General features: G+C 45.4%; 2 protein-coding genes across 8 annotated transcripts in view; one reads left to right on the plus strand and one right to left on the minus strand.

The window, feature by feature from the left end:
- MCF2L2 (MCF.2 cell line derived transforming sequence-like 2) overlaps positions 1 to 25,940 on the plus strand; it is a 152,998-nt gene that overhangs the window by 63,317 nt on the left and 63,741 nt on the right. The gene's annotated exons all lie outside the window — the stretch shown is intronic.
- B3GNT5 (UDP-GlcNAc:betaGal beta-1,3-N-acetylglucosaminyltransferase 5) lies at positions 963 to 20,923 on the minus strand. Of its 2 annotated transcripts, none has more exons than XM_054205528.1 (2): positions 20,769 to 20,923; positions 963 to 5,546 (listed from the first exon to the last, which is right to left on the minus strand). In XM_054205528.1, the coding sequence occupies exon 2, from the start codon at positions 5,215 to 5,217 to the stop codon at positions 4,081 to 4,083; it is 1,137 nt and encodes a 378-aa protein (XP_054061503.1). In that variant the 5' UTR covers positions 5,218 to 5,546; positions 20,769 to 20,923; the 3' UTR covers positions 963 to 4,080. The 2 variants fall into 2 exon arrangements, with proteins under 2 accessions (XP_054061503.1, XP_054061504.1); XM_054205529.1 differs by having other exon boundaries at positions 20,774 to 20,913.

A 25,940-nucleotide genomic window follows, 5' to 3' on the forward strand; every position in this document is an offset into this window, starting at 1 on the left:
GAAAGTCTCGCATGTATTTACGAAAAAGCAGTATTAAAGATCATCTCACCGTGTTCAGGAAATTAATATTTGACTATATGCCTACAAGAAGCTTCTGGTTTTTCAAATGCAAGCGATAATCTTTTCTCCCTTTCTGCAAAGTCTGAGAAAGAGATTATTAATGACATATGCTAAACCACCAAATACTTAAGTCATTTAAGTTTAACAGAAAGTAACAAGCAAACCCAGTTTAATTTAGTTGAACTGCTCTGTTTCTAGGCCAAAGGGAGCAATGGAAAAAAAAAAAAAGACTACAAAAAACCACACCACCCTGCAATAAGCCCACAAACCAAACCTCACAATCGTCACTGACTTCATTTCCTTTGTTCTCTTCTTCAGTATGATTTAGAGAATTTATACTTACGTTATGCCTGTCACACAGGTATGCACTGAAGTTACTTGATGCTAAAGAGTATATTTCTAAAAACACGAGCTTGATACGTTATGCTAGACAAATTGGAGACACATAGGAAAATGCGACTTACTACTATCTGATTTTAATTATACCCTATGAAACTATTATCACTGGTCTCCAAACTGTCAGCTAGTTTTCAAAAGGTGCAAAGCGCCATCTGAAATAGAACGTATTTAGATAGATACACATCTCCTGGGAATGACTGCCTAAAGAGAACATACGCATTTGGAAGTTAATATTAGCAACGGGTTAAGCTTCTAATATTTGGCGATTTGACACAACTTCAGACCTAAAAGCTTGGTAAACAAATTTCTGAACTGTCCCCTTTCTTGGGAACACCAATTTTGCCTTTTGTTCCACAAGAGGTTTGGCTGAAGGTAGAACAGAAGGGAAGCGGGGCAAGGGGGTGGGGGGAGACAGTCTGAAGTCCTCTCCGAAGAGGGGACTCAGAACAGCGTTTAAAAGCATCAGAGCTGAGCCTGTCAGTTACAAAGAAAGCAACAAGAGATATTTACCACCTTTGTTGTGTTGTTTTGTGGGTTTTTTTAAAAGAAATAAGTCTGTTTATTCAAAACAAATTTTACAAAACAATTGTCATTTTGTGGTACAGAGCAAAGTTTAAGAATAAATATTGAGTACTTTGTATAAAAATTAGTAATATCAAAGGGAAACGGATGCAAACTGAACAAAAAGGTAAAAACAATTTTAGCATTAAATATGCTGTGCAACAATGTCAAACTCTTAATGAGGAGTGACCATTCAGGCTGAGACAGTTTTATCTGTAGAAAAAGCTGACAGCCCTGCATTGGAGCACCGAGACTATTGTTAAAAAAGGTTCCAGATAAAGGTGTACAAATCTTAAGTCTGTGTTTAGAACCAGAAAATAAGAAATTTTCTAGCTTCTCCACTTTTTGAAAGGAGCGCCTTCATGTTTTCCTTTTTATTCAACAAGCAACTTCTTTTCACTGCAGCAAAAGAAAACGCATACTACAAACATTAAGGCCCTTTTAAGAAACAATCCAAACAAAACTCAAACCAGCTGTAAAACAAAGTATTTCAATGGTCAAAAGATAACGGCAAACTACATTTAAGCAGTGTTTTAGATGTTAGCTAGGTCATTACCCTATAGAAGTATAAGCTACTTAAAACTTATTTTACCTTTGCTTGTAGGAGTGAAAACAACAAATCCCAGCACAGTTATGCTGGAAAGACTGTAGTCTTAGTAATCTACTTCAGTTGCATACTGCATACGAAGCCCCTCTTTCCCTCTAGTGAACAGGGTGGCTTGCTCGGGTAGTGCAGCTTGTTGATTTAAATGGCTCACAACAGGGCAGAGATCTGATGAAGCAGCTTTCCTTCCCACAGAATACTACTTCCTCTATGTGCGCGTTTCTTTCTCTGTAAGCCAACAGGTTATATACAGATCTAGGCTTGTCTTGTGTTTTGGTGTTTTCTTTTAAAAACACACATCCTCAGTACTGTAATCAAGCTGTTTAGGCAAAAACAGGAACTGGATTTATTCTTTCTAAAGCATAGCTGTTATATTCTTCAATCATTCTGACACCGATAAATGATTTATTTGTGGGCTCTTTATATACCCAATATTTGGGTCGGGTTAGGATTCTTCTTCTTTTCCTTCAGGAAAACCAATTAGAGAGAGTTACATCTTTCACTTAATGCCAGTAGCTACCTACCATCCGTCTGAAGTGGCAGTTTAGAGAACAGGCTGCAAGCTCACTCCGGGATTCTGCCTCTGCTAACATGTACCATTAGCCATTCAAACAATTAAAACCTGCAGCACAGCTCCAAGCAGTAGCAATTATTCAAACAAGAGTTTACTACTTGTAGTTAAAAACTGCCAAGTCCTGTATAGCTCTTCTACAGCAAAGTCAGCAGAAACAGATGAAGTACCTCGCTGCTCCACACAGCGAGAAACTGCAGGCAGAAGGAAAGGGCTAGGCTTAGACAGAAAGCAAGTACTATTGCTCCTGTAATTAGCACATTTCCAACAGATGCTTGATAATTTGTGAGCTTTTGCATTATCGCTCTACTGATAAACTTAACTCATCCAAGCTTTCAGAAGTAGTTTTCTGACACTATCCACACTAGAACTTGTTCCAGCAACAAATCAGTTCACAAGCAACATCTGACCGTACCTTCTGTGGACTGTGTCCCCACTCCAGGAAGAGCTACCACAAGTTTGGCAATTAGCAACTAAAATATCTGTCCTGAGAGTCTGTGAAAACACCATTAGTGAGCTATACAAGAAAAGACTGCAGACATCCTAGAACTCTGGTTCTCTACGATATTTTTACGGCACCACAGTACAACTCGTAACGGCTGGAGTTTGAGCATCACTTAGTTCTATTCTGATTTACAACGCGCTGGGTGTTTAGTTCCTCCTGCAGGTGATACTAACATTGAAATAGATTCAAGATACAGGGGTCTGTGGATACAGACTACCCTGATATTTTCAAGATAATCTTGTGCTAAAGACTTCAGGAGAAATATTTTAGTGATTTTGATTTGTGTACTGAGTTTCTGTGGACCAACATCTCCCTATCCCTTCACTGTGAAGTCAAACGTTGTGCAGAAAATGCCCTCTCTCTTTGTTAGAGCAAGCATGACATTTTGCTTTTTAAAGTCTTTAACAGCTTCAAATTAGCTATAAGTGACATTCTCAGGGGCGTTTCCTTGCTTTTCACCTTTAGAACCATGAGTACTGGAAAGCAGAAACATTGTTAAAAAGAAAACTCATTTAGCTTATTGGCTTATTAAAGACTGGACTGTTTTAGATATACTGCTTCAGTTTTCAGAAGGCAGAGAAAGGTTAGCAAAACCAGTTACATGAGTAATATTTGATTTTTATCCTTTCATGTTCAGTCCTGATCTAACGTGAGCTCCTTTGTTACTTAGAACAACCAAGTCGGAGGGCACTCAAACACTGTTTCCCTATTTCAAAGATTTAGGGAGCTTTGAGAAAAAGATTGTAGCAGGTCTTCACTTCTAGCACTCACTGTTCGTCAGTTGTGCAGGTCCAGACTTACTTTCTGTGAAGCACTGAGAAATGGTGAATATTGCAACCAATTTACTTTGCCTTAAACTACTGCAATAGTCTCATTCACGAAGTCAGAAGTTCTGTTCTCCTTGTGTTTTGAAAGGTCTACTCCATTTTGATATAGCAGATTATTTTCTTATCATCACGTGCCTTAGTTCACATAGTTTTTTTTAAACAAAAAAAAAAATTAAGACTTACTGACAAGTTCAAAGTAACACACATATTCACCAAACATTTCAAAGTCTAGAAGTCAAGTCCATTATAGTTCATTTAATCCAGACTTGCATCCCTTGAAGAGTGTAAAAAAAAAAAAAAAAAAACAAAAAAACAAAAAAACAACAAAACAAAAAACCCACCAACCAGGCTACAATGTAAAAAGTTGCAGTACAATAGGAGACCTATTCCAGTAAGAGTTTCTGAACAGAATTTGGGACCATCTTTCCCACCCCCCCCAACTATTCACGTTTAAGTTTTACCTCTTTCCATGTTTACATATATTTTGAATAAACAGCTAAAAAGTTGTTGCTCTGTTTTGGCTCAGTGGATCTTCAATGCAGATATTCAAGTATTAGGAAAATGCAGCTGAACAAGGGTATGTGTCCTCGTAGTATAGTTTACAGAGAAGCACAATATTGACTAGTCTGCAGTATATTCTACCCCAAATCCCCGAAGAAAACTTTTTGACTTTGGGATCTGTAGCCTGCTTCCAGAGCTGGTGAAGATCATCTACGTGTCCATGAGATGTCATCATTTTGTTGTAAATGCAGGGATGATACGGAGCCTTTCCTTCCCCAGAAAAAAATACATGATATTGTGGTACAATTCCCATTTTATTGGCACAGAGACCCATGAAAACATCATCTATATAAAGACTTGTATTGAGAGTCAATGAAGCCTCATATACTTTAGCTGCTACATCATTTGATATGACATACGCAGCTCCTGCTGTGTAGTCAGGATAAGATGGCCACTGATACATTTCATATGGAACATAGTATTTGCTACTCTTGTCTCTTATGGGAGGGGATCCACGATGGACACGACCAATCCAGAGATCTTGAACACCCATTTGTGCTAGACTTTGGAGATAAGCAACAAGATTTGGCATATGGATAAATATATCATCATCTGCAGACATAAGGAACCTGGCATGGGGACAGTAGGCATTCATCCAGCTAAACTGCAAAAGCAATTTAAGAGTAAGATTGTGGAAAGTATCCAAGAAGTCTTGCTGAATCAAATCATTGTATTTACGGTCTTCCAGCTGAAGTTCTCTTTGCAGCCGTGTGTGCTGCAGATGATCTGTTGGTCGTCCTAAAGCAAAAAGAGTTTTAATGTTGGCATTAAGTTGAGAATGAACGTAGTTCTCATTACCCCAAGTTTGTCTAATTGCATCCCTCCGATGACGGTTTTCAGGAGAAGTCTTCACGAACAACAGGAGGAGGACATCCTGCTGCTGACATTTCTCTCTGTGGTTGATCAAGTACTGGTAGCTTGCTACTCTGTCCAGGTTATCCCTGTTGATAGACAGGCTGTCATTCACAAAATGGTAGCTATTTACGAGGTATCTGTATGAATAGGACTTCATATGGCTCACAATGTGATTATCAAATGGTTCCCAAAAAATCATAAGATACAGTATAAAGCAAGTGGCAAATATCTGCAAAAAATGGCATTTTCTGACTCTTCTGGGACTAACAAACATTCTGATGCAGTTTCTATAATCCTTATTCTTGTTCAGGATCAGTGTTTTTACAGTGCCCGTTTTAGTTTAAGAGCAGTGTCACCCCTTCAAGATGAGTGTCCATTGTACAGCATGCCGCCTTTCATTCAGTATCCTTTCATTCAGCTTTGTTCACAGATTTCACAAGTCATCTTTCTCAAAAAACGTTTTTCTTTGATTGAAAGAATGCAGACGGTTTTGAAAGATGAGACTTGCAGATGAGTATTTTCCCTTTGGGGCATCTTGAAGCGAAGGCTACAGTTCTAACTCGGATCTTCTCAGATGTTTCTTTCCTTCATGAAGACGAATACCTGCCAATGTGAAGTGGCGGGAGAGGAGAAAAGTTTTAGTGAGCTGTTATTAACACGTCTGGTTTTAGGCTTGGTCGTGGAAATTAGGTGACTCCTTGGACACTCCCCACCACCACCCACCTACACCACAACCCCCCAACCCCCCCCGGCGGCAGCTAGAGGTTGTCAGCGGCCCAGAGCAAGCTTGAGGGAGGCTAGTGAAGGAGAAGGGGAACCGGACACAGAGGCTTCAGTTCTGACACAAGAAGCTCTTTCTTAGAAAGCCCCACGGCCCTCAACCAACAGATGACAACATTTTGTTTAAACTCTTTAAGCTAGGAGGGAAGCTGCACCCTACAAATGACCGAGTTTATGAGCCGTCTCCGGGCGGCCTAGCAAAGAGCCAGACCCAGGCAGAGCCCTGCCGCTGCCCCAGATGCGGGAGCGCCGGACCACGCCAGCGCCAGAGCCCCCCGACAGGCCCGGCTTCCCTCACAGCCACTGCGGCTCCCCCGCACTGCCGCCTTCCCCTCACGGTCACGGCCGCCCCGGCTCTGCGAGGAGGGCCTGGCGCCGGCGGGAAGGAGGTGAGCAGGGCTGCCCTCGCTCCTGCCCGGCTGAGGGCTGCAGGGCCGCCGGCGAGGCAGGGCTGCGCTCACCTCAGTGCAGTGTCCCGGCTCCTCACGGGGCCACCCGAGGGAAGGAAGGCGCCAGCCCCGAGCCATCCCCCTGCCCCTGTTGCTCCTGCCTCCCCCAGCCCTGGCAGCGCCGCCACGGCTTCATCACCCAGCCCAACGCTGCTCGCCCACCCAGGCCCCACGGGCCAGCCTGCCCAAGGGGAGCCGCCTTCGACTTCCACAGTCAGCCTGGGGCTGGCTGGAAAGTGCCTCTAGTACAACCGTGCTCCAGTGGCACCATTACAAAGTGTCCCTCCTGTCATATCAGCTTAGGACCTCTACTGTTTAGCCCATGGTGCAGAGAGATTGTAGCCCAAGCTACGGCTAAGAGGCAGGTTATACACAAGCTATAGCAGGCAGGACCAGACTCTTCAGTTAGGCAGCCCTCTGTCACAGGTACACCCACCAGGACTAGACAGACACTGCAGCGCTACCAACTCAAGTCTCTGCTATCGACTAGCATCTTAGTGAAAAGCACAAAAAGCTACCCAAGTCCATTCTTCTTGCCCTGCAGTTTGTAAAATTCAGTCCTTGCAGCCAAGGTTCTCTCTCCTGTCTAACAAACAAGAACAGCCTGAAGTAGCAGCTACTTGTTCATCCCGTAAAAACCCAAGAATAGGCGAGTTCTGTGTCAAGCAAGACATGTGGGACTAACACCATAAGGAATGGCACCCCACAAGCTAAGCACTTCTTGCACAGAAACACAACCCCTGAAGCAAAAGAACACAAACTGTCACTATTACGTTAGAACTTATGTACAACACATGTTTTGAGATTGTTTTGCCCGTTTGAGATCTTGCGTGATGAGATCTCAAATCTTGTGTGACTAGATAGAGAGATGAGAACACAACAGACTACACAGATAAAACGTGGAGCAATTTTGTGGTGTAGTTATCTACTGCAGGGGGGGACTGGCTGCTCAAAATGGAAACCGTGCATTGGTGCAGTTGAGGCTTGCAGATTGTAGTACATAACAGAAAAGCTGTATGGGCAGTTTGGTGCATAAAAGTCAGTCAGCGCTTTTTATAGTATCAGTTTAAACCCTTTTTATTTTAGAAACATGAAGTTAAACAATGCACCTCAGAGTTATAAACTCAGCAACTTTACAATAGTACGCTCTTGCAAAGCTTACTCTTGTTCCAGATGAAGCACAGAGATGCAAACAAGCTGGAGGGTTACAGAAACCCAGACACTTGATAGCTCCTTTTGGAGAGGTGGGTCTGAAGATACGCACTACTTCCTGAGAGTGAGCATAAATTCTGCTTTTCCCTTCTGACCTAGGTACTCATTTGTGCTCTATTCCAAAAATCTGTACTCTGTTGGCCAGTTAGCACAAATGCTGCAGCATCATCTCCCCCATTTAAGTTTACTAAGTCTAAAAAAAAAAAAAAACCACCACAAAAAAACCCCAGAGACTCAGCCTAGATGGTCAGGTTGCCCATCATAGTAGCTTAAAAGCAGCTGACTGTCTTTTCTGAAAGTAAAGGGTGCACGAGGCAATCTTTATAACCACTTGAAGCAAAGTTTACCTTGGTAAACACAGGAATCCTAGTCACCAAATACAACTTTTTTAGATTACACTTGGGTAACATGTTTTGGCAACAGTCCGCAATTGCCCATGTCATCTGGTAAAAGGAGGCAACGTCAACACCACAAATAGAAAGCGACAGAGGTCACTGAGGACTAGCAGTGAAACGAACCTACATGACAGTTATTGCCACTAAGGAAGAATAAGAACCCCCAGAAAAAAAAAAAAGAAAAAACACAAAACCACACCACCACAAAACACAGAGGTCACCATGGAAACGGCTTTAAGTACCAAGCAGACAGCAGGGGAGAGGAGATGCACATAGACTACATTTTCTGCTCCCTAGCACCCCCCTCTTGGAAGTCAGAGATGCTGGAAAGACAACTTGAGCTTCTTGAAGAAAAACCAAGCCTTAAAAATCAACTGACTAAAGGCTGGAACAGTCTGGTCTGTTACTTCCTTGATCTAGTTCAGGGGAATGAGATAAGCCTTTAGTAGACAGAAGATGTTCTGAATCCTCCTCAGAAACATACCTCTCGGGTAAAACTTTAAAATGCGATTATAGATAGGCAATACTGATGAAATGTAAGGAGGCCTATACCTACCTCCCATCTCCCTCCAAAAAACCCTGGAGACCTGCATTGAAGGTGCCAGTGTACAAATAGAATCTTTCATTGTCAGAACTTTTTATAGCCTGTTTGCAACACCCATCATTTGGGCTTAGTCATGCTCTCCTTCCCTTAACAGCAGAACAGGTTGAGTCACCACAGGAGCTATTCATTGCCAACCGATTCTCATAATTCTGAGAAGGAAAACAAAAAAACCAACCCCACAACACACCAACGTGTTCTCCTTAGCAAGAGGAAACATCATGGAACAGAGATAAAACCATGCTTGACAGTCATTTTTCTGACCGTAATTAAGGTGTTTTGCCTCTTGGTGTGTGTTTTCTTACTTGTGGCTTGGAAGCTCGTAGATCCACTCTGAGATTGGAGAGCGGCTGGGAGAACCAGTCACCCGTTCACAGTTCCTGTAGCTGCCTTCCTTTCCGTCAGATTTAAGATTCACAACTGCGTGTGGTCTTCCCCCAGCTGCAAGTACTGCAAGCTTTTTTCATCCTGCAGCAACCCTGCCTCTCCTAAAGGGGTTTGTTACTTAACCTTTCAGTATTACTACAAGCATAACTGTCATTTGAATGTAGCAATAGATAGCTGTAACCAGCTGTAATAAATAGCTGTAGCCAGAGCCGAACCCAAGTTCACAACAGGACTCAAGGGTTGCTCTTGTAGAGCTCGATGTGACATACATTCTTTCTAAAGCTTTCAGTCTTTTCAATTCTAAGGCTACTGCTGGGCTCTGTGTTACTACAGAAAACTTGAAGCCTGAGGACAGAGTTTTGGGCTAAAGTCAGGATACTCCCGTCACAGGAGCTACTCCAGATCCACTTGTTCAATAGTGAAGTGAGATGTCCAGGTTAGATGGCACATTGCAGAGACGCTCCATCCTGCTGGAAGACTTCAGATGGCACGTGGACCTAAGCTGCAACACCACTTCCACAGCACTAAAGGGACGTGCCCAGCCACAGAGGTGACAGAAGCAGACACGCTGCAGTTAAAGCTGCAGGGACTAAGATTAGCACTGCCTGGATTTAAATTCAGACAGATTTGTCAAGCCTGGCATAATGACGAGACAATCCTGAATACAGCATGTTAGGTTTTCTTGAAGCTTTCAAAGTCTGTTTAGAAAGGAGCTATGGGGTTCAAAGAACACATGTTTTGGCATGTTTGAGAGTTCTGTTTAAGTGAAACTTAAAACTTTTTTGCAACATTTGGTTTCTGAGCAATTTAAACAGTTCTGATTCCTATGAAATCGAGCTCTTCCATCTCCAGCAGTACTGATTTATGTACTGCTTACCCCCAAAGACCAAAGGAAATCTAGTCACGTTAGCACATCAAATAAGTCATCAAAACACAAAATTACATGTTTACCAAGGTTTTCCCTTCCAATTGACTAATTAAAGGGTAAGAAAGTATGTGCCCAAGTTAATGGGAGCACAGCCTGAACGGACATTGCTGCTTACAGCATCAGCTACAGGATTATCTAACCCAGGTTCCTCTTCGCATTTCCCCATTGTTGGCGTGTCTTCACAAGCCACGCTGGCTCTCATCTCTACCCAGGCCTGTGTCCTAATCCTTCACTCCCCAGTATGCGGGGAAGTTGCTTTGAAACTAATCTTCAAGTTCCTCTTACGTATGAGCTTTATGACAAAAGAAAACTGAACAGAAACACTGAGCAAGTTACAGCTCTGACTCTTCTAGGATTTCCTGCCGGTGACCGAAGGCCACTTTAAGGAAAAAAGACGCAGTAAGGTACTTAGCTAAGCCTGCCTTCCTGTATAGTTCACAAGCCTGCCTTCCTGTATAGTTCTTTCCCCACCAAGAGGGAAAGAAAGGACAAGCACACAGCCTACAAAGAAAATAATTTCAGTGTCAAAACTTCCACTGTTGTGCCTTGTTCTGTACAGAACGGGTGAGAGATGGAAGTCCATTTGGACAGTTATCCCATAGGAAAATACAGTCACAATGGCAACAGGCTCAACGGAAAGAACAGTCTAGTGCTATAAAGGTCTATGAGAAGTTTAAAGTCAGGTCATGGATGTTGCGTCAATAAGAACATTAATGCAGGGATGACTGACAGTAGCTTTGAAAATTTTGTTTCAAGAGCATTTTAATCCGTCTTCTGCAGTCTCATAACCAGGCTTTGTCTGCAAGTGCTTTAGTTTGCCTGCAGCTTGCAGTCAAGGTGCAGTTTCCTGGGCCAGCAGAATCAGCATTCTTAGATGCTTTTTGCGCATGTGTTGAAGACTTCTCAGATTGAACAGACACCTGATTTTCAGAAGGTGCACAACCAACAGCTTCCAAAACATGAACTCTTTAAATGATTCTGAAGTTGCCCAGTCAAAAGCAATTCCCTTTAAAAAAATAACAAAGGGCATTGAAGTACAGCACTTCCTCCAGAGGAGCTTTGTATCAGAAATAACTACAGCAGCATGTAGAAAAACGAGACATTGAAAGCTGCGACCACTCGCTGCTTCTCATTGATGTGTAACACTAAAGTACTGGGGCAATCTCTCAAGTGTTGGTTGGCAGAGAAATTCAAAGCATGGTAAAGCATTAGATGGCAACTGAGTAAAGCATTTCAACTCCTTCAGGGCTGGAAGCAGAAACAAGTTGTAAATGCTTAACGCTGCCAGGAAACAGCTAACTGCCAGCAGAGATTTAGTTTCTACAGAGGTCTTGCGCTTGCTGTAACTATTGGGTGTAAAGGAAGAGAGTGATTTCTTCAGTTTCCCCTAAAATGAGCAGGGAGCTTCCCAGCTGCTCCAAGCAAATACAACTGGAGAAGTCTGCCAGAACGGACAGACTTGCCTTCTTCAGGTGCTTTCATCAGGATCAGTTCCCTGAAACAGGTACCGCGCTGACAGCGGGAGAGGAGCAGGACCACATCTTTCAAGCACCAGTCTATATTTCGACTGCAGTTTTCAGTTGCTTTAACCTGCTGTGTCCACTGCAGACTCTTTCCCGTTCAAGCTAGAAGGGAGGGCTGTGTTTTCCAGAATGAAAGCCTCCGAAGTACGAGTCATTTAGTTCAAGGGATTTTGCACGAAATGCACAAGCACCAACATGAAATCCTTTGCTTTGTGTGCAGCAGATTGAGTGAAAAGAGCCAGTTCTTTGTACTGACAATAAGGATAGTATTCTGAAGTTTTGGAGTCTGGCAGTGACATCATTGAGGACACCTGGCCTCATTTTCTGAGGAGTGACTAAGTGAAGCATTTAACTTCCATGCAGGCAAGTCCGAGCTCTAAGACACAGCTACCGAGGCCGTACTGGTACCTATTGTACAACCCATCACCTCTGTTCTGGCCGATGACAGTGATGAGCTCCAATGCTGGACTGAACTGCAGTCTGTATTTGTGTACGCTCACTTTTACAGTGCTGGTATTTAAAGACATGCCAGATTAGGACACATTCCTTTCAGCTCCTGTGTGCTAAGGCAAAAATACGCAGCAAAGGGGCAGAGCACATCAACTGCAGCTGTTAGTGTTACCCCCTCGGGCACGGATGGTAGAGCTTAAGTATCAAAACCATTCACACAGCACCAGTCTTTCTGCTTCAGAGTGATGCTGCAGTCAGCACCTTTTATAGCTTCTAGAAGCCCCCTCCCCCCAGTTTTCTAGTATTCCGTTTCTGTTCGTATTTGCAACCTTATCTGGAAGCTTCTGTACCAGTGCTGTAAAGAATTTTCTAGTCACTGTATATCAGTTAATCTCAGAATATTATAAATACACCTTGCCTGCAAAAGCGGGCGAGGACCACAAAAGGCATTACAAGGACTAGCTTGCCACTGCTTTCTATCATGGTCACCACTCTACAAAAGTGTATTTCAGACAACCTTGCAAGAAGGACATCCCATTACACGTGGCAAGCTTTGAGCCGAAGGCTGACTGAAACCAAAGGCTGAAGATTCCCCATACAAGACAGAGAAAGCAACGGCGAAATATCAGTCAGTTAAGGATCCAGTCCAAAGCTCAACACTGGATGACACCAGAATGCAAATTATCTAGTTAAACATTAACGCTGAATCCCTGTTTTATAGAATGTTAAAGCTGAAGAGCCACACGATCACAGCCCCGCCTCATCACTAATTCTTTCTGCTGCCTGTTTTCAGTAAGACCATTCAAAAATACTCAGGTGCAGCTAGATCGAGATGTTATTTCCTGCCTATTTTCCCCACAAACCTAAGGCGAATTCTGTTCCAGTCTATCTACAGGCCCTCCCTGAAGATCAGGCTGAACAACTATCTGAAGGAGGCTTTTTCCATGCTAGTTGCCAAACTAAGAGGAAGTCAAATTTAAGAGCGACACAACTAATTGCAAGAAGACTAGTTTAAGCTGCCTTTCTATGGGGCCTCACTTTGACACTTTTTTTTTTGCCTAGTAAGAATACTTTCAAAACATACAGAGAGTTAGAAAGTGTATGAAGGACTGACTTAAACAGAAGGCTAACACTGTTGTACCATGGCGGTTTCCAAACAGTGCCAGACGTTACTATCCTAGTTCCACGTTTTAAGTTTTTCATCCCAGACTAAATATTCCCTCTCCCTCAGGCAGTACTCCTGATCCCTGTGATCCCAATTCACCATCAAACTCCAGATGGGTCTCCCTTGCTGCAGCAAGACTTTATGGTCAAAGTTTGGATGCTACATGTGTCGCTGACATGTGGGCACTAGGGCAGGAAGACAGACACATGAGAAGTTCAATTTGTAGATTCGAATGCAGGGGGGGTTGTGCCAGACAAGCCATTGGGGTTTTTTGGTGGTTTGTTTTGGTTTTTTTTCCCCTTTCAGTTAGACCAATGATGACAAAACATGTGGAATTTTAAAAGTCAATTCAAATACTGGTTAACTTCCAGGGTACGGGAACTGGTGGGGTATTTTAGTATTCTATTAGACTAGCTCTCTCCCTTCCAGATTTAAGTTAGCACAGATCAGAGAAACGTGAACTCCTGAGCCCACATAGCAGAGCATCATCCCATCTAGACTTGAACCAAATGTAATGCTGACTTAACATCCAGACACCATTTACATTCCATACACAACTGAGCACGAAGCAGCCCTGGATCACCCCTTCATCAAATCTTTTCCTCTGGTGGTTATGCTCCCAAACTGACCCACAGAGCCCTAGGAGACAAGTCTGCAGGTTTGTTTGTCTACCTGCAAACCACCTACACGAGAGTTAAGGAAGCTGGGCCGTAGAACGCTGGTGCTGGTTCCCGTCCTAATGGTACCTGGTCAGTAAGAACCAACATCACTTTTGTTAAAAACGCTTCCAGTTAGATGACCCAAGTCGTGCAGTCAGGAACACAGCCTGCTTCCCAGTTCTGCAGACATGCTATAGAAACCAAGGAGCAAATCAGGTCCCAATCCTACGTACAGGAATACTAGATAGTACAGCCTCATTCTCTCTGTGGCCAGGGGAAGTATCCAGGTCTTCAGTGTCAAGGCCGTGCTTTCCCCGCCACACGTAACACAACCAGCACTGGACTGCATCCACCATGCACAGAGGTGTAACTCAAGCAAAGCACACACCTGTACACAAAGGCCTCCTAGTAATTTAAGACAGTCCTCTTAAAGTAACTATAGGATCAGTCTAGAGCAGAAGCAGCTCTATGGAGAAAATCAGTACTTCTGGCATCTCTAAGAAAGCATCTGCATATATAATAAAATTTAAAAGGGGAGCTTTCTGCTGAGTGAAAAATAGTAAGGAAGAGAACCTCTTAAAGATGACCCCACAATGGCTCATCGCCCCTACAAACGCAGCAGAGCTGCCATTGCCACGACACTTCAAAGCCCTCCTCTTGAGATCACCAAGAGCAAATATTGCCTAAGCCACTTCAGCTTTCCTTACAGCCACAGCTGTACAAGCCCTTAAGAGCAGACGGTCATTGCGCACTGGTCCCCTGGCCCTCAACAGTCATGCCTTGTTCATTCTCACCCTCCTGCCCGCTGCTGCGCCCAGCCGCCCGCGACACGCCGGGAGACAGAGGTGGTGTTCTACGCCAGGCTGCGGGAAGAGGAGAGTTATCAACGACCCTGTCTGCTTCTGGGATAATCTCATCGTTCTATTACTAGTAGGAAATTAATCTGCTTGAATCAAGGAAGCCATCTATCTGACCGCATAGTCTCTTCTTGTTTAGCATTTGTACTTCAGTTATTTTCTTCAGAGTTAATTCCCATTTGGGGTAGTTCAGCACTAATTTCCTAAAACTTCTTCAACACATGCAAACGCAGCGTAGAAGTGAAGTGTATATATATACACACAGACTATACATATTTTCTATCATAGCATGAAGTACTAGTCATTCAAGATACACCAACAGAAGTGATCTACATTTTTAATTAATTTAAAGTTACATAAACAGCACCTTGAATTCAATTAAAGAGTCACCCTAACTTTAGGTGAGTCATTATCTAGAAATAGCGAAGGGACGAGAGTGTCCATTTTGCCTAAGTCCCAGCTTCCAGACTGCACTTCTGAAAGCATTCACACAGTCTTCACTGGCATAATGAGAAACCCCCAAATAGTTTTAAAGTTGAAATGCTAGAAGCATTATGTGAAGAGGTACATGTAGTTTGGGTGAAGTGAAGTGAAACTCCTGTCAAACAAACCGATACCATCCAGATCCGTTAGGCTCATGCTCTCCCATCTCTGTCTGTATCAAAAGATGCCACTTCTTGGGGAGTGACTGCCAGTTTGGGGAGAGGGTTAAAGAAAACAGCAAAGAAAGTGTTGCTAGGGCTGAGCGTACGGGAAATGCTGGCCACCAAAAAGGGCTAAAGAGGAGAAGGTTTTCTGCATTTGCAACACTGACTGCTGAGAGAAGTCACCACTGTTCTAGCACTTGCACAAGATCTGGATTCGTGTGGCTAGCTAACCTCTTCCCTTAGTTCAGGAATGTTGAGCTAAGATCTGTTTCAGTTATTTTATATGACTACGTAAGTTTCAAGGCTTTAATGTAGTTTTCACATTTTAAATAGCTTTCAAGACAGTCAAATATTTCACATCAAAAGCTGTTGCTTCTTTGTAAATTTGAAGACAGATTCAATACAGAAGGCTCCCTCCATGCATACCGGGGGTGTCCATGTTTTTTCAAGCCAGAAGGGCACAAACATCTTGGATTTTATTATAAAGTGGATGGAGAACCACCTCAGCGGGTACAAAGGAGCTGCAGATTGGCTGGAATAATAGCGGTTCCAGGCTTTGTTTAAGCCTGCCTGCAGACTGGGTGGGATGAATTCCATTAATCCTCTCCTACTTCTCTGGGAACCACAGGGATTTGTAGCCTTTTATACAGCCTTTTCTGCAACGCACCGAGGCCAGGAATCGAACAGGAGACACTCATCTGCTTCTTGTTGTTCTGAAGTGCGGGGAGTGGGAACCGCACACGCTGCAGCACGGCACGGCAGAGAAGTGAAAAGAACCAACACCCCCCCACGCTTCTGCGAGAGGTGACCACACAGAAAGCTGTGGCGACTGAAATACAGCATCCCGCGGGTCCCAGCTTCCCACAGCTGAAGCACCCCCGCTGAGAGCTGCCGACCAGTCACTGGCCGTAACAAGCCACAGAAAAGAAGACTAAGCAAAGAATTCCTCAGGCCTAGCCTCCAGATTCAAATCCGATAAGAAAAGTCAAACAAAGGAGCTGCAAAACACTCCCAACGTGTTTAATAAGCAGTGAGATTTCTGTCAGACTCCAGTCTTCGTAAATTAAATGAAGGAACTTGTACATTTGCATTTAACCAGAAGTACTTGTCTCTGCTTAGAAAAAACAGATAGTAGGTCGCTCTAGTTAATAGCGTCAAGCCCAGTAAAAACAACATTTTGCTATATATAAAAATACATGTCTGTTGTATATGCGTGTGTATACACACACACGGCGATGCAAGGCTGATGTAAGGCCAAGAACATAACTGAACTACGTACACACAGCACCAGATTAAAAACTGCTGTGAGGGCAGTTTAGTGACACAGAGTTAAGTAGAAACTGTAAATGGAATTCACTGGGAGAGACCACAACACACCAGTCTGGGGCCTCTAGAAGGAAGCTACAAAGAGGGGAACAGAAGCTGACGAGACAGGGATGACTCAAGGCAGAAGGAAAAACAAAGACATCCATTAAAGAAGCCTGATCATTCTAGAAAGTTGAGCTTTGAGCACAATGCAATGGAAAAGCAGTACTTGTAATTACCACAAGGTCTTGCAGACAAAGCAGCCAGAACCTCAGAAAAGAATTAGTCGTAAGTGTGGTACCTTTGCCACCCCTATTGCCCGCTATAAGGGTTTCCTACTAAAAACACAGTGAATAAATATTTTGTTGGGAAGTCAGGAAAGTTACAAGGAAGAGTTGCAGAAGCACTTTGGCTGGTCTTAACAATGAAACACGTGGATTACACACCCCAGCATACAGTGCAAAGTGAAAGACTAATCTTTTAGTTAACTGAGTCAAGCAGAAGAAAATCCATCCATCCTCGGTCTGTTTCATACTCCATGGAGAGCCACAGCCAACAGGGGAGGGGGGGCTGTGGTGGCGTATGATGAGGAGCAGTTGAACAAGAGAAGCTGTACGTTTCCTGCCCTAAGTCAAGAGGCCAGTTTAAGTCAATCAGCACAAGCCTCGTCAGGTCACAGCGGAAATGAAACTGGAAGAAACAAAAGCTGCAGGATGCGGCAGAAGTGTTAGCAGAAAGGGACTTACTGGGCCAACAGCAAGTTCAATTTGAAGCAAGTGGCCTCAGCTCTAAATGCAGAGGACTAGCTACAATCCCTCCCTTTGCCGATATGTCCCAAAGCCCCTCCAACAACACAATGAGAAAGGAGTTCTTTATTTCAAAGGTGCTGCACCTGAGTTGGTGAGGTTGAGTTGCTGCACCTGAAAGGCAACAGTGTACCTTCAGAGCACGGCAGCATTCCCATGAGTTTTGAGGGACCAGACACTTTTTATTCAAGTTTAAGACTACATCCAGCAATCTGGAGATGGTACCAGACAGCTTGACCTCATGAAACTGTTTGTACGCTACGAGGCAGGAACTCCTGTGGTCTTAGCAATACGTAGACATACGTCCCTCTTCAACAGTCTTTCCAACCAAGTTGCTTTCGCTTACAACAACATTCCCTTCTTTCAAGGTCATCTGTCCACAGCTTGGTTGCTTAAGCAGTCTTGGGATCTGTTAGATTTTCTGAGTTATGTGGCAGCAGCATCTCCAAGCCACAATTCCATCTGAGTTGAAGATGAGACTATGCAGCCACCCAAGCAACAGGTCAACTTCACAACTGGTACGGGTTCATTCTACAAAGTTGCAATTCCAAAATGAAGAGGTTGTTTCATCACCCTGTCTCCATAGGTTGCAGTGGTTTCCCCATTGACTGTAGAACGCAAGCCAAGGGTCATCTTCCAAAGATCCTGCCATAGCATTCGCCCTGCCCCTTGCTGCCAAGGGCAAGTGTCCTATTTGCAAAACTTGTAAGAGAGGGGAAACCATGGCTCAAGTGTCCGTGACCCATATTTCAGTCTTTGAAGACTCAGGAATGCACAGATCTCAGTTCAGGGTCTAGACCACAGTTTCCCAAATGTTGCGAAGATTCCAAATACGCAATGTCTCCTGTATCAGTGGAAAATCCTGCTGTCACTTCCGGCCAACCTGACAGAGGTGGACCATTTATTTGCTGCTTTCCACAGGAATTTAAAGATTAGTTATTACTGAGGCCTGCTGAATATTCCGATAGCCTCACTCGAGATGTGCACATCCTAGGAAGCTGAGGAAGGTACTTTACTAAACTCGGCAAGCCATATGGAAGGAAGAGCTAGTACTGCAATGCTAATCCATCACTTCCTGGTTCCTTCCACCACTTTCTACCAGTTCCAAGGCCCAGCAGACCTACTGCAGTAACAGCAAAACCACAGTAAGTTTTCCCAACAACAAAAACCTCTCAGTACTTCTGTACTTTTAGTAATCGACATCTTCAAGTTAAAGGATTACCTTGACAATTCTCCAGGCATCGACTGATAACCGTGGGAGATGAGGCACTGCTTGGTACATCCTAGATGCCGAAACACTGTAGGTGCAGAAGAACACCAAACACATAAGCCACTGGCATTTCAGGTGATAAGCGATGACTTGCAGGGTTTTCCACATGCTTCTCCCTCACCTGTAGGTGAATTTCCATTCCTAGCTTCAGTACTCACTACTCCAGTTTGGCCAGATGTCAGAATGTCCCAATCACTGTTTTGGGCAGCGTGAGCAACCACTTTGTTCTCAATAATTTAGGCTCTTAGAGAAAGCAGGAAGTGATACAGTTTTGATTCACTCAGTGGAAGAGTTAACAGACACTGCTATTACATTTCTGAGCAGAAAAAGAAACCCCAAAACCTTACCACTGAAAAAGCCCACATTTTGATCACGATATTGTATTTCTGTAGATAACAGATGGTAAGCTTCTATGAAACTAGTTCTGTGCAGAACAGCCAGTAACTCCCATAGTACCAGAGCAACACCCAGCTCAATGTGACGGTCCAACCTTCTGGAATACCGCTAGAATATTCCATGGCTGTTGTTATAAACAGTGATTTAGTGTCTCCTGCCCTGCTCAACAAGGGGGGAAAAAAAAAAAAAAGCTGGCATTTATCGTCTCTCAGAATACAACTCTTTTTCCCTTTTTTAAAATAATCTGTGCCTTTGCTAACCACATCCTTTTCCCTTTCCAACTGCTTTCCAAATGCAGGAACTGGGGAGCAGAAGTAAGAGCAAGACAGCATCACACACAATAGATTTCAGCAGTCGCACTAGTAGTTTCACCACTACTGCCAAGAGGTCCTCAGGCATCGGCCTGGGCAGGCACTAGATGAGGATGCTGCAGCACGTACCGAGTTCTTCTCTGCTTTGCATAGCCAGAATAGAATTAAGGGCCCTTTTTATCTTTGCCTTGCGCTTAGTTGAGTTGCTTACGCTGGAGTACCGCCAGCCTCTAGATACTCCAAGACCTTGCCCAGAAGCAGCTAACAGAGCCGCTTCTCCCACCGAACTGGGCTGTTCCCCGCGCTCCCTGCGGCGAGGGTGACCCGGCGCCCGGAGCATCCCCAGCGCTCCCCAAACCCTTCGAGCGCCCGGAGGACGGAGGTTCCCCCGCCGCCCCCGCGCTCTTTCCGCCGATTGTTGCTGCCGCCGCGCCTCGCCCAGCGAGTCCGGCCCCCCGCCGGTCCCGAAACCGGCGCCGATGGGTCCTTGGCCCCCCGCCTCCCCCTCCCCGTCTCCGGCAGCGGCCCGGGAAGGGGAAGGGGCAGGGGCAGAGCGCGGCGTTCAGCCATGCGGCCGCGGGGAACAAAGGCGGGGGCCGGGCCGGCCCCCCCACACCTCCCGCCGGCACAGCACGGGATCCGCGGCACGGCCCGCATCGCGGACCCACAGAAAGAGGCCTTTTAATCAGCTCTGCTTAGCGCAAAGGCGCTTTCTGAAGGCGTTCGGGATCCCCCCTCTGGCCCAGCGCGTTCTCTGAAGGCGGTGTTTCCCGCGGAGCCCCCACAAGCGGCTCGGGAGAGGAGCCGCTCCCGGCGCTAATTAGGGCGCTAACGAGGCCGGGCGGCAGCGCTGCCCCGGCGCCTTCAGGGGCGCGTCCCCGTGTTGCCACACAGGGCTGAGCGGAGACTCCCAGCCGGATTTGCCAGTTTCTGGGGTGGGAACAGTTGAGGGGAAAAAACAAAGCCCAAACCCACAGCACTTTTCCTGTAGAGAAAAAAGAAAAAAAAAATAATTGGAGAAATAGGAACCCGGGAGGGCGGAGGGACCAGCACTGCTTTGAATGGGGTTTTCACCGCAACGCTGGAGCGGCTGCGAGTTCTCCCTCCACGGCCCCGGGGGCGAGAGAGACCCCCAAAGGGCCACAGAACGTTCCTGAGGTTTTTCTGCCTTTTTTAAAAAAAAAAAAAAATATATATATATAATCGACTGCCAGACAATTATTTGAGCCCGGGGGGAGGGGAATCTGCTAAAAGGCTCCACAAAACAGACGTTAAACTTGTACTGAAGTTTGGGGCTCGTTTGTTACAGAAATTTGAAATCCCGAACTCCGACGAACCCCTTCATTAAAGCACGAGCAAGGAGCCGCGTAGGGCGCTAATGGATGCGGTCTGTAGCAGAAACAAAGCAGCTGGAAAACTCGTTTGCCCAACGCATGGAACGGCAATTCCAGGGCGAAGGCCGACCCCCGCCTCCCCGCGCGGGGCTCTCGCAGCCCCCCGAGCCAGGCGGGGAGGGGAAAAAACCCTTTAGGAAAATAGAACACCTTCGCCAGTTTTAATCACCCGTCGACTCGCTTTACACATAAACGAGAACCGAACGACCCAGCTGCGAGAGAGCGAGGGTGGAACGCGGGGAAGGGAGAGGGGAACGGGCCGGGCCGGCGGCCCGCAGGGACTCGCGTACCTCACCGGGGAGACGGGGCAGCGGCCGCCTTCTCCTCCGCTTCCTGCCTTCTCCTCCGCCTCCTTCCCCGGGGAAGCGGGCCGGGCTGGCCCCGCCGGCTCCGGCATATGGGATCCCTCGGCCCGGCGCCGCTGGCCCCGCCCCCGCCGGGCCGGCCCCGCTCCGCTCCCCGCGCTGTCCCGCCCGCCGCCGGGGGTCCCCGCTCCCGCTGCCCCGCCGTGCTGCCGCCTGCCTGGGTGAGTGGGTTTTTCCTCTTCCTCTCTCCCGAGGAGGCGGCGGGGGTGAGGGTGCACCCTGCGGGTGCGGCAGGGTCTCGCAATGGCACTCGAAGGGCTAAAAGCGATGTTTCTTAGAAGTTCAAAGTTATAGTCTAAGAATGTACCTTAAAAATATCTTAGAGGACTTTTAAATCCCTCCAGGGATGGTGACTCAGCCCCTTCCCTGGGCAACCTCTTCCAATGCTTGACAACCCTTTCGGTGAAGAAATTTTCCCCAGTATCCATCCTTGAGGCCGTTTCCTCTTGTCCCATCGCCTATTCCTTGGGAGCAGAGCCCGACCCCCCCTGGCTGCCCCCTCCTTTCAGGGAGCTGCAGAGAGCGAGAAGGTCTCCCCTCAGCCCCCTTTTCTCCAGGCTGAACACCCCCAGCTCCCTCAGCCGCTCCTCACAGCACTTGTGCTCCAGACCCCTCACCAGCTCCGTTGCCCGTCTCTGGACACGCTCCAGCCCCTGGGTGTCCCTCCTGCAGTGAGGGGCCCAGAACTGGGCACAGCCCTCGAGGTGCAGCCGATGTGGCCCCGAGGGACATGGTTTAGTGGTGGACTTGGTAGTGCTGGGTTAATGATTGGACTTGATGATCTTAATGGTCTTTACCAACCTAAACGATTGCATGATTCTATGATAAAAGTTTAGTTTATTGCTGCTCTAAGCCTCTGAGGTGCTAAATAAAATCTTGTTAAGTCAGTAGGTAGTTTGTAGGTCACAGCTCAATTTGTTTATTTCACCATCTGTTTGAAATCTTCACAGGAGGAAGGAAAAGTGAGGTTTAGGGTTTTTTCTACCTTCCCCACAAACCTTGGTGACTTGTTTGCATCATCTTGAGGGCAATGTCAGATTATTGAAGTACATCAATAATAAGTCAATCTCTGTGGTCAGTAGATTGAGATGGACGTATTTAAAAAACAAACAAGCACTATGAACGTGCCTTCTTTAAATACACTTCTGCAAAACTTCTGTAAAGAGGAAAACTAGGTTAAAAAAAAAAGCTCATTCAAATTAAGTCGGAAAGCCACTATAACGCTGTGCCTTGTATGGTTTAGTGGAAATCTGAGATTTCTCACTGAATGTAAATATCAAACACAAGCCCATAGCGTAGCTTCCATTCTTTCACATGACTCTGATCGATCTGAATCATTCCTGACCTCATCAGTGACTTCACAGAACTCTAACTATTGCATAGCATGACAATTAGTGTCTGTTTAACAGGCACTTTACAACCCTAACAGCTCCGTGAGGTGAGGAATTGTTTTCTTTTTACACACAAGAGAGACTCAGCGACAGGAATACTCTTGTCAAGGGCACCCAGCAGAAGTGGAGCAAGGGTAAAAGCTGAGGAGCTGACAGCCCCAGGGAAGGATGAGGTGCTTTGGAGTACAGGTTCTCTTTGGGGAAGCTGCGAGGCCTGAGGAGTTTTTCACTTGATCTCTCCTTTCTCCTCTTCCGTGTCTTAATATGACTGAACACCTTATAGCAGCCCTCCCAGATTTCTCTCGTCTGTTTGATTCTGCAGTAATACAAAATAGAATTCTTTACAATTGGCAGTTCACCCTCGCAGGAAACGTTTGTAGACAATTGTGTAAATTTAGCATCTTATCTAAGCAGTGTTTAAAGAACAGTAGAAATAACCTCCTAAACAAAGCATCGTTCATTTTTCTTACCAAAATGATAATTGCCGATTCCATCCCTAGTTCACAAAAGTGGGGGGTTTTCATAAGTTTATTCTTCATTCTTCCTTTTAGGTGCCATCCTATTAGAGCACTTTATCAGTGATAAATCAGTCCCTTTCAGAATGAGAAATTCTCAGTGATAGATACATAAAAAACTAGAGCACTGATTTCTTGGCTGGTGATACCAGTTTTTCCTGTTTTCGTTTTCAGTTGAAATTGGTAAACCAGAGAGAAAAAAAGAAAAAAAAGCAGCTGGATTCTTCCTTCCACAACTGTAAAAAAACCCCAGCCATGATTCACTTCTGCTTCAACTGAACATGACGATAAGCATGCAATTTTGACTTAATATTTTAATGCGTAGGAGGCCAGCTTGCCAAACACAAGCAGGAAAAATCTCAACTCAGAGCCTTCCAAAGTCAAATGTTCCAAAGACATTTAAAAATTAAAACCAAAATATATCTGTGTTATCTGTGTCCTGATAACGCAGTTTCCAGAAAATACAGCTTCAAGGAGACACATTTTCAAAATCAGGAGATACCTTTAAAATTTAAGGTGTGCGTTTGGGGAAACATGATTCAGACATAATTACAAGATTCTAAGAACTAGGTCCACAGAAAGCAAAGTCAGAGGTATTTAAATTACTGGACAAAAGCGACTGCTTCTAATTAGCGCTACAGATAGACTTGGTTTGCTGTGACTGAGTTTGTCTTCCAGTCGTGTCCACTTTTCTCCTGAAAAGTGACATCTGCTCAAAGGATCGGCCACCTTTCCGTTGTGCTCACTGATTTCCCTTCGTGGCTGATCTGAATTTTCCCCAGTTTAAAAGAGGCGTTTCTGTCAGTGGAGTAAGCAGACTTCTTTCTGCTTCTGATCTGGAATGACAGTAGGAGACTTTCTATCCCTGTCACTTTGGGGATTTTATTTTCCAGTAATAAAAGGAATGGACTTACTGTCTCTCTCTTTCCTTTCCTTTCTTTTTTCTTTTTTTTTTTAACCCGAATCCTGTTAGGGTCAGATCCTCTGTTAAGATATAAACTTATTTAGAATAAAGCTCCACCTTTTTGTTTTACCCAGTAATGTTGTTAGGGAGGGTTTTCTTAGAACATCACCCTTATTTGGATATAAATTAAACATTTAACGTCCCATCCCAGCCATATCTTGTCCCCGCTGGCCTCAGGGCTGCACGGCGGGCTGCACAGCTAAACCGGCAGGAAAGGGGACGGCGCTCTCAAGCCTGCGGTTCTCCAAAGCACCTCGCATGGGTTTTCCTCCAGGAAACACCTACCCTGTGTGTTAATCCCACTCTGTCCCGCGCTGCTGCCGCGCACACAGGGCCAGGGCTGCGGAGGTGTTCAGGGGGCAGGACTGACGGCTGCCGGGGGCTGGCACAGCAGCCCTACACTCACAGGAGCGGGGTTTTGGACAGGCGGAACCCTTGTATGCATCCAGCCATCTGCTACAGCCGGCCTCTGCTCTGGCTGGAGATTTCAGCATAAATAATGAGTCGATAAGATTCAATAGATCATGGAGAGATACCTACATGTTACAATTTTGGAGGATGAATTGCAATTCCTGCAGATTATGTTAAACTGCTCTGCTGTTATTTTTCCTACTCTTGGTACAAGCAACGTACTTGGAGCTGTTCTTGCCCAGCGGGAGAGGAAGGCGGGAGGGAATTTCCCTGAAGCCATTTGTTTCTAGAAAGACAAAGTAACACAGAAGCCTGCTTACCAATGAAGTATTTTCACAAGGAGGTTGGGATCAGAGATCTGTCGTTTAATGCTTCTGAGCCTTTGAGCCTACGTGGAGCCACAAGGAAATGGCCGAGTGCTCTCAGAGGGGCTGTGGTAGGTGCCTCTGGCCCAACCGCTGGCTTCTTCACCACGCAGACCCCCTCCAACGGGGTGCACCTGCATGATCAAACACCATCCATGTGCCCTCACTCTTGTGTCGCCCGGTGCAGCCCAGGATACAGGCTCTGGGCCCAGCATTCATGAGAGGAGGTAGTTAATAAGAGAAAGATGGTTTTTAAGTCCAGAAGCGCAGTTCTGTTTGATGAGCCAAACGAGCGCCCTCCATTCAAAAACTGTAATTCTGGACTCTCATTGCCTTTACTTTCAGGTGGCCTTCGTAGATCTCTTGTTATATCGTATTGTAACTGAGAGCCTTTTAGTTTGCATTTTCAGATCTTTCTGTGTATCCATGAGATGTTTCTTGTATGAGAAATCTGATGGTCTTTCATAACCACATGGCTCTGAGCCTAGACTGTGCGTACGAAATAGTTGGGCATTTTTGATAAAATCAGGAAGGCAACACTTTCTAGTTCATTTACACAAATGGCTGTAGGCAGCCTGTATAGATGTTATTGTAGCAAACTGGCCAAAGTTCGTGGAGCCCTAACTGCTGTGCCACGTAGTATCTTATGTACATTAATTACATTACTGTGGTATGTTGCAATTGATGTTCAAACGTTATTACGGGGAGCTGATTTGGTCAGATGTTCTGTGGTATCATTTTATGAAGGCAAATCTGATTCATAGGTCTGTTCTGATGACGGTTTCCCAATCGGTCTAAGTTCCTTTAGGGCTGGTGCAGCTGTCCTCTCTTCCTCTTTTCTCCCCACACCCACCCCACATAGTCCCTTTGTAGCCCTCGTATCAGGCTAGCAACTGTGCAGCTATGGTGACTTTTTGTCTTTTCATGAGGTTGGTTTTGAGTTGGGTGAACTCATCTTGATCACCAGTTTATCTGAGTGTCCATGCTGGTGTACAATCACCGCCAAATGCAAGGGAGGGGGCAGAGTGGCGTGACTGGGAGCACGCAAAGGTGCATATTTACCCCTTCGTAGTTAAGGAGCGGATAAACTGATCAAGAAACTTCATCCAAAGAGTTGATATTGATCCCCATCAGATATGAAACTGAATTTCCTGGGAATTTGGAATATTTTCTGGTCGATTGGCTTCGGACTGATTCACCCATAGTTTCTCTAATCCACCTTGCAACAAGGGCTGGGAGACCACGTTAGTCGATGTTAGCGCTTCCCTTTGAAAACACAACAGTATGACTTCTGTTCCTGGACTTTCTGACCACGGCTTAACTCTTTGCATGAGATGACCCCCCCAGATCTTACACGTGGGGTTGATGTTATCAGCAGGTTGTCAGTGGGGCCCTGACAGTGGTCACTTATAAGCACAGCATGATGTATATTGAAGCGATAGGTGTGCAGT

Source organism: Rissa tridactyla, chromosome 6, assembly GCF_028500815.1.
Source record: "Rissa tridactyla isolate bRisTri1 chromosome 6, bRisTri1.patW.cur.20221130, whole genome shotgun sequence".
Taxonomy (NCBI): domain Eukaryota; kingdom Metazoa; phylum Chordata; class Aves; order Charadriiformes; family Laridae; genus Rissa; species Rissa tridactyla.

Coding starts and splice junctions, on each gene's coding strand:
- B3GNT5 (XM_054205528.1), bottom strand. CDS start 5,217: ATGTTTGTTAGTCCCAGAAGAGTCAGAAAATGCCATTTTTTGCAGATA.